At 37.3% G+C, this 9,300-nt stretch overlaps 2 protein-coding genes across 2 annotated transcripts in view; both read right to left on the minus strand.

Moving 5' to 3' along the window:
* LOC107554375 (GTP-binding protein Rheb-like) overlaps positions 1-997 on the minus strand; it is a 17,821-nt gene extending 16,824 nt beyond the window's left edge. Inside the window, exon 1 of the mRNA XM_016236865.1 lies at positions 713-997. Coding sequence (XP_016092351.1) covers positions 713-770 — 58 coding nt within the window. The 5' untranslated portion in view covers positions 771-997. The remainder of the gene's footprint in view (positions 1-712) is intronic.
* A 1,054-nt stretch (positions 998-2,051) lies between these two features.
* LOC107554373 (uncharacterized) overlaps positions 2,052-9,300 on the minus strand; it is a 20,449-nt gene continuing 13,200 nt past the window's right edge. The window contains exons 3-5 of the mRNA XM_016236862.1: positions 3,799-4,244; positions 3,349-3,557; positions 2,052-2,488 (exon numbers count right to left, since the gene is read on the minus strand). Of these exons, the coding sequence (XP_016092348.1) occupies positions 2,291-2,488; positions 3,349-3,557; positions 3,799-4,244 (853 nt within the window). The 3' untranslated portion in view covers positions 2,052-2,290. The remainder of the gene's footprint in view (positions 2,489-3,348; positions 3,558-3,798; positions 4,245-9,300) is intronic.

Here is a 9,300-nt window from a genome sequence, read left to right on the forward strand (position 1 = left end):
GCCTTAAAAAAAGGTGGGGGGGGGGGGGGGGGACTGTAAAAATTTAAAAATTAATAAAATATTAAAATAAATAATTTAATAATTAATTTGTATTATTACAATTAAAATACAGCAAGTAAACAATAAACAATATTATTTAGCTATTTAAAAAAATTTAATTTAAAATTTTTAGTACAAACAGAAACTATATTTTTTCTAAATATAGTATTATACTGGTATAATATGCACTATATAGTGTATAGACAGTATACCAGTCTAAATCAGGTCTTTATACATGAAAATATACAGTATATAAATTGAGGGTCCCTCACATGAGGATGCTCATATTTGAGGCCTGTGGGATTTAAAAGATTGAAAACCTCAGAAATAAGACAAAGCTCCTCTAAATGAATACAGGCCTCTGTGAGATGCTGACACAAGATATGAACACACACTGCATGAAACATAACGCATGCACACAGTCAGAATAAACACACTGACACTGGCTGAGGCCTGCGTGCATCTGCAGAACAGCATTCACATCCTAAAGACAAGTGTGGGGATATGCATGAGGATGCAGGGTGTGTTTTAGGATCTTGTGTGTCACAAAGCATGCATACTTCGGCTCGTGCTTCAATGCATGCGCTAACGAGGATGCAGCACGCGCACGGGGTGACATTGAGGAATCTCATGCATGCTGGAAATATCAGAAGCTGATGCAAGCGACACTCACCGACGGATCTGTAGCCCAGGACGGCGATCTTTCGCGATTTCGGCTGCGGCATCTTCATTTATTCCCGATCACATCAACATCCACATGCAAGAGGCGCGTCTGGTCTGGAACAAACGAAATCACATGGATTTGATCCGGTGTTGCGATTCAAAGTCGTGAAGATTGAACGCGGGAAACGTATTAACTCCGTTCCGCCGAAAGATGCGAATGTATTTGATAAATTACAAGCAAAGTCTCAGACTCTGCGTCACTGCCCACCGCTAGCCTGCGTTAATTATGCAAGAATGAGCGCACCGGATTGGCTGAGCTCGGCCTGGGAGGCGGGACGCGTCGCTGTTAATCGCACAGCGATTGGCTGAGTGGGACGCAATGGTTCTAGAAGTGCGCATGTGATTGGATGACTGCGGTTGTCAATCATGAGACGCTGGATTAAACACATTCACATGCGATTGACAGTTTTTAGAATTGAAAAGTGCAAAACGAAAGGACATTGCAAAAATGTATACACCACTGATATTGGATCATCAACTATTATTATAAAAAAAATTCAAATATATATATATATATATATATATTATACACCACTGATACTAGATCATCAACTCAAATTCTAATTATATAAATATATACCATACTATCACAAATAAATGAACATTTACATATTTTTAACTTTAGTTGAATAACTTTACATGAAAACGAACGATTTCCCAGTATTTTTGATTGTTTTGTGTGTGTCTTTTGTCTTTCTTCATATTAAGAAAAAGAAAAAGCCTGCTCTTGATCAGTCAGATAGACGCTATTGTAGAAACACAAACCTGTTCATAGAAAAGGCTAAGGAATGACACAGCGCTTGTTCTCAAAATCACATTTTCAAAGCTCTGTTAATATCACAGACCGTATATGGTTAATATCTGTTTTTATACAGTCTGTGGTTAATATACATGGTTTAAAGTTCTTGGTGTTAATCAGTCTCTGCTGCCCTCTTCTGGACAGAAAATATTTTATTTTATTTTTCATAAAAACATTTTTTTTTTTAAATCTAATAATAATAATAAAAGCTACCAAAATGACAAATTCTATTTTTAAACCCTTGATTGTAATTTCCAATACAGTGAAACTCATCAGACAAATCTTTTTACATGATTACGCTACAATGCAAGTCTTTATTGTGTGACGTACACCGTCAAACAAATCCATGAAAATAAGACGCAATGTACTTTAGGAATTATTTTTTTCTTTAACCAGTGTTTTGCCTGTATTTTAAATTTTGCACTTCATTGCCTTGTGTTTTAGGGTGAACAGAAATGTCCGTAAAATTAATGGATAGCTCACCTGTACATTTTCCATTTGTCTGTTTGTTTATGAATTAATTCTTTTTCTGCAGTGTGGCCAGACCACATAGATCTTACATTATATACCACAGAGTGATTTTAACCAGATTTGACGTAATTCACGAAGAATTGTAACTAGTTCAAGAACAGTAAAGACATTAGACATTATTAGAGAATCTATGCATTAGTAAATCTCATTGTAAAAAGTGATGAATTCGTTCATTCTTGAATCATGTCTCTCTGTGCGTCACTCAGTGATGGTGACTTTAGACGACCCCTGCGGGCTGATCTCATTCAGTCGCTCCATGATAGACTTGCGCTGCTTTTCCCATTCATCCTTCGAAAGTGAGGAAGGATTCGTCTCCAGGAACTTGTATGCATCCTTAGACTGAACACTGAAGATGCCTTGTGCTCTCTGACAGCATTCACCAAATCTCTGCCAGTACTGAAAGATTCAAGCACAACACATTTACTAAAATACACTGACAAGCTCATGATGAACGTCACACACAGTTCATTATACGAGGAAGGAGTGATTATAAATGCTGCTGTAAATACTCTGAAGACATCACACGAATAACTCTGACACATATACATACTTTATCTTGGAAATAATATTTTTTTTATTATATTAGTTTTTTTCATATTTGTTCATGGTGGTTAAAAACAAGATAACACACTCACACGTGTACATTTATTTATTCATCTATAAATTCTGACCAATAAAGAGTCATTAAGTGTGCATCAGTTGTGCATTATTAATCAGAGCGCATTATGAAAACTATATGTGACCCTGGAGCACAAAACCAGTCATAAGGGTCAATTTTTCGAAATTGAGATGTATGCATCATCTGAAAGCTGAATAAATAAGCTTCCATTGATGTATGGTTTGTTAGGATCGGACAATATTTGGCTGAGATACAACTATTTGAAAATCTGGAATCTGAGGGTGCAAAAAAATCTAAATATTGAGAAAATCATCTTTAAAGTTGTTCAAATGAAGTTCTTAGCAATGCATATTACTAATCAAACATTAAGTTTTGATATATTTACGGTAGGACATTTACTAAATATCTTCATGGAACATGATCTTTACTTAATATCCTAATGATTTTTGGCATAAAAGAGAAATGTATAATTGTGACCCATACAATGTATTGTTGGCTATTGCTACAAATATCCCCCAGCGACTCAACACTGCTTTTGTGCTCCAGGGACACATATAGGTGTTGAAACTGTATAGGATAATCTCAACTAAGAGAATATCGACTTCCACCAGAATCGTTTGCTCAACATCTATATCACCTTTCCTGCTGCTTCAATGGAGGTCAGAAACTCCTCCTTCATGTCATCCAGGTCCTCAGTGAGATCCTCATTAACAAAGGTCTTCTCCTTCAGAGTGTCCAGCAGAGTTTGCACTTTCACCCAGAATTTCCGAAGCTGAACCAGAATCTGCTGGATTCGAGAAAGACACTGCTGGACGTCCTCCAGGTGGACAGGACTGGGAATCACACCTGGACAAACAACAGCAGATCAGAGAAATCAATGTGTGCCTTCAGACATACATTATTAGAAAGCTTCTCTGTGTGGAGCACACAAATCTCACTGCATTATTACAATTAATAGCTAAATGAATGTTTGCAAATGTAAACTGATATTTCCTATCAACACACTACAGCAAAAGATAGAAATAACTGACTTTAAACAATTTTTAGCTGCTGAAATGTGAATTTAAGAGCATAGAAAGTCTCTCACCCAGCTGTATTTTGGAAGTGGCCAACTTCAGCTGAAGATCAGTCAGTCTGACTTGAATCATCCACTGTTTGCTTTGCAGACTGCTCTTCTCCGAGTTGAGACGGGACAGGTCGGCGTTGAGAGATTGAGTTTTAGCAGCGATCGCAGGGGTGGTTATCGCATCTTGAACGACTGCAAAAAACGGCACCAAGGCCCTCAGGATACCGAAGTGGTTTTTGCTGGAATTTGTGATGTGATTCTGTAGCTCGCGGTTTTTGTCTTCAATTTTTCTCTCTAATTCCTCCATATTTCTGTTGTGTTCCCTCAGCTCCTCTTCAAGCTTGTCCACGGCCTCCTTCAGACTCTCCATCTCCTTAGTGTTGCTCGTTATTTTTTCTTTGGTCTCTTTCTGCTCTTGAATCCCATCACTGGTGCACGTCGCCACACTTCGGTTTTGTTGATCATACCTAGGGTGCGTTTCAGATAAATGATTGTACGGTGATTGTGTGAGATATAGTACTGCAGTACATCATTGTGTATAAGACGTGAGTGCGGTTTCATTTCATTGTGTTTGTTAACAACTTTTAGGCAGTCCAGATTTGTGCTTGTTTTCCAGTAAAATAGTCTAAAAATCCATAAAACGAGACCTTTATGCATCTCGAGTAAATTTATATAAGAGATTAAGAAAAACAAGTTTATGATTAAAACAAGTAAAAACTTATTTTATGCAGTTTTGCTTACTGTATCGTGTTGTTTAGATATTTAGAAATGCTGATTAAGAAAAAGACTGTTTGATGTGAAATACTAAACTTCCCACTCTTAAGGAATTTCCATTATTGACTGCATGCACTTGCAAATTCTGAAGAAAAGAAAGTCAGAAGTGTGCTACATAAACTCAACTACATTGAAACAAGCAATTGGGAGTTGCAATTACGTACATTTTTATTCTGTGGTGGAAATAAGTTTTCATATGTGTCGGTGAATTAGAAAAGATTAAGCAACGGTTCACATGATGTCAAAAGCTTTTAAACTGGATTTTTATGTCAATAACAATGTCACTATATTAAAACAACTACTATTAACCAATGTGCTTTACATAGCATAAAAAACAATAAAAATATGACAAATATCAGACCATAAAACAAATAACATAACACTGCATCATCGATTAAAAGCTATGGCAAACAAATAAGACTTCAGTTTTGACTTGATTTTATGGGATTTGTAAGTATTTATTTTATATATATATATACAGGTGCATCTCAAAATCGTGAAAAAGTTAATTTTTTTTGTAACTTATTTCAAAAAGAGAAACTTTCATATATTCTAGATTCATTACACGTAAAGTAAAACATTTCAAAAGTTTTTTTGTTTGTTTTAATTTTGATGATTAGAGCTTACAGCTCATGAAAGTCAAAAATCCAGTATCTCAAAATATTAGAATATTTACATTTGAGTTTCGTTAAATGACTATCCCTACAGTATAAATTCCAGGTATCTCTTGTTCTTTGAAACCACAATAATGAGGAAGACTGCTGACTTGGCAATGGTCCAGAAGACAATCATTGACACCCTCCACAAAGAGAGTAAGTCTCAGAAGCTCATTACTGAAAGAACAGCTGTTCACAGAGTGCTGTATCAAAGCATATTAAATGCAAAGTTGACTGGAAGGAAGAAAATGGGTAGGAAAAGGTGCACAAGCAACAGGAATGACCACAAGTTTGAGCATACTGTCAAGCAAAGCCGATTCAAACACTTGGGAGAGCTTCACAAGGAGTGGACTGAAGCTGGAGTCAGTGCATCGAGAGTCACCACGCTCAGACGTCTTCAGGAAAACTTCTGAAAGAGAAACAGCGTCAGAAGCATCTCACCTGGGCTAAAGAGAAAAAGAACTGGACTGTTGCTCAGTGCTCCAGAAGTCCTCGTTTCAGATAAAAGTTAATTTAGCATTTCATTTGGAAATCAAGGTCTGGGGGAAGACTGGAGAGGCACAGAATCCAAGCTGCTTGAAGTCCAGGGTGAAGTTTTTGAAGTCAGAGATGATTTGTGGAGCCGTGACGTCTGCTGGAGTTGCTCCATTGTGTTTTATCAAGTCTAAAGTCAATGCAGTCATCTAGCAGGAGATTTTGGAGCACTTTATGCTTCCATCTGCTGACAAGCTTTATGGAGGTGCTGATTTCCTTTTCCAGCAGGACTTTAGCACCTGCCCACAGCGCCAAAACCACTTCATGCCACACCTCACTGATGCTGGAGTTTGTGCTAAAGGAGCCCTGACCAAGTACTGAGTGCTCTTTAAAGAACTTGAACTTTTCTGTTTTGCAAATACTTTTTTTTTTTTATTGATCTTAGGAAATATTCTAATATTTTGAGATACTGGATTTTTGACATTCATGAGCTGTAAGCTCTAATCATCTAAATAAACAAATAAACGTTTGAAATGGTTTACTTGACATGAATCTAGAATATATGAAAGTTTCACTTTTTGAACTTTTTCACAATATTCTAATTTTTCTTTAGATGCACCTGTGTATATAAATACTTGTAATGTTGTTCCAATTCACCACATCTGTCAAGTTCATGGCCACTTGTATGTCTTGAACAGATGTGATTAAATAAGGACAGGATTCTTACGATTTGTAAAGCAGAACGTGATGAATTCGGCCTGACCTTCAGCAGAACAGCTTCAGAGGATCCAAACAGCAGTTGTGTGTCCAGAGCTCGTTCTCTGATCAGACGCTCCAGCTTTGGGAAGCCTCCCAGACACAGGTAAGAGAGATGATAGAGAAGAGCTGTTCGCTCCACGCAGATAGACAAATCCAATAGCCGCCCGGTGAGTGTGTTACCAGTGTTAAGTAAGATCCTTGAGAAGGCAGTATTTGATCAAATACAAGATTATGCATCACAGAATAATCTGATATCAAATTATCAGCATGCTTTTAGAAAAGGACACTCCACATGTACAGCTTTAGCACAAATGACAGACGATTGGTATCGAGACTTGGATAAAAAATAAAAAAAGATATGTGGAGCAGTCTTATTAGATTTTACAGCTGCATTTGACCTTATTGATCACAAGCTTCTTTTGGAAAAATTGGAGAGTTATAGAATTAGACCATTGCTTGGATGGAAAGTTATTTGGATAATAGATCACAGAGAGTTTTTTTTAACGGAAGTTATACGGATAGAATGGAAATTGAATGTGGAGTTCCACAAGGGAGCTGTTTAGGACCACTTTCGTATTACATTTTTACAAATGATTTATATCTGGTATTAAGAAGTGCTAAATTAACAGGGTATGCAGACGATGCAACAGTTTATGCATCTGCACAAACGTCGGTTGAATTGACGGCTATTTTGAATGAGGAGTTGGAGAGTATAGAAAAGTGGATTTTAGAAAACAAGTTGATACTGAATACATCTAAAACAAAGAGTATTTGCCGGAGCCGTCTGCGGCACGTTTTATTATGAATGTGTGAGCTTTATTTGACGACTTGTGGACTGTTCAACTGCAACACTGATAGAGCTTGGAATAGCTAGGACTATTTTTAATATAACTCCGACTGGATTCGTCTGAAAGAAGAAAGTCATATACACCTAGGATGCCTCTGGGTTGAGTAAAACACAGCCTAATTTTCATTTTCAGGTAAACTAACCCTTCAAGGACTGTGTCATTTTTTTTCTGTGACACAATAGTTAAATGTGTTTTAGTGACAATGAAAGTATGAAAAATATCCATAGTTTTCATGTTAATAGATGATTTTATTTGCATTATTACTGCATTATCTTCGCTCACCAGTGAACAGCAACATCTGAAAAAAGAAGAGTGGGACATTCAGAACGAGCTGATGGACAAACAGCTGCAGCTGGCCAAATTAAAGATGGAAAACGGTGAGATCCAACAGTGTTTTCTCGTTCATACTGAACAAATATTCCTCGTGTGGATTCTGGGTTTGCTCATTTGCTTCTCTATCCGGTTTCAGAGGTCAGATTCAACAACGTTTCTCACTTTGATGAGGTCCAGGCGTGCCTGTCCAGAATCCAGCAAATTCTGGTTGAGCTCCAGAAGTTCTGGGAGAAAGTGGGATCCCTGCTGGACACGATGAAGAAAGAGACCTTCGCTGGAGAGGCCTGTATCGAGGAGCTCGCTGATATGAAGGAACCTTTCCTGGAGTCCATTGATGCAGCTAAAGAGGTGAACCATGATGATAATGATGTTTGACCTCTCTGAACATCTTGTTCCTGAAGTGTTTGACCTCTGATGTTAAACTTGATTTGAACAGGGATGGATAAAGTTTGGCATTTGCTGCATAAATGCCAACAAGATCTTCAGCGTTCAGTCGAGTCAGGCCTACACATTCCTGGAGATCAGTCCTTCATCTCTGTCCACAGAAGAGTGGCAGAAAGAGTACGAGAGCGTGAAGGAGAAACTGGAGAAGATCAGACCAAACACCATAGCCATTACACAGTGAGATCTAGAAAGATGAATTAACTAAAAATAATGAGATATCTACAGCGATGTTTCTGCTTTATCATGTGAAATCTGACCTGTCACGCTGATCTTTCTGTAGCTGAATGTCTCTGATAAACTAGTATAAAGTGACTGTTATTCATCTGGCTTGTGATCTCAATGTTTGACCTGCTCCGCATGAAATAAAACCGCTTTCAATGATATGAGTGAGTCTTCATCTCATGTGAGTGAATGTGATTTTAAACTACTAGTCATTTATTTCTGTGTAAAACGTTGAGTTTTGAGGGTAGAAATGGCTGAGTTTGTCCTAAAGAAGTTCATTCTGAGGCTGAATCTTTACAATGTGCAGTTTTTACAGTAGTTTTACTGTGGGTTTTACTGTCATCTTCTGGAAGTCCGCTGGAAGTGCAGGGCAGTCGTATTGATTGAGATGTATATAAGGAAGGCTATGTAAATTAAGCATAAATTTTTTTTACACGATTTGGACCCGTATCCGGGTCCGCAGAGTTTAACTGGTTTAAGGGGCCTCAATGTGACAAATTGTGAATAAATATTTTTTGTAATGATGGCATAGTCTTTTGTATTGTTTTTACAGCATTTACAGCATGGCTGAGAAATAGGGATGCTCACTTCTGTTCGCCGCATGTCTCTTCTATCACCGCAGACGCGCTCTCTCGTTTCATTCAAATGCAGCTTGCGTCTCAGTTTTTGATTGTATTGAAAATGAAATCAGAGGAATTTAGTATTAATACTACTATAATTTTGCTGTAGTGATCATATTGTCCTGACGATTGTTTTGTACACTGTTCATAATGGATTTATAAACAGGTAAGATTTCAAAACATTATCTCAATTCAATATTTCATATCCCCGTATTTATATATTATTTTAGGTAAACAAAACAAAAAAATCAGTGTAATAAGTTAACTATGAATATACAATACATTATCCCTTAAATGTCAACCTGATAGTTTGACCGTTCGTTCGTCTTCTCTCAAAGCCACTTGCTGAGAACTTTTCTTCGCGGAAGCTTTGCTTTAAACAAGTGAGATAAC

This window comes from Sinocyclocheilus grahami, unplaced genomic scaffold (genome assembly GCF_001515645.1).
Source record: "Sinocyclocheilus grahami isolate Dianchi unplaced genomic scaffold, SAMN03320097.WGS_v1.1 scaffold499.1, whole genome shotgun sequence".
Lineage (NCBI taxonomy): Eukaryota > Metazoa > Chordata > Actinopteri > Cypriniformes > Cyprinidae > Sinocyclocheilus > Sinocyclocheilus grahami.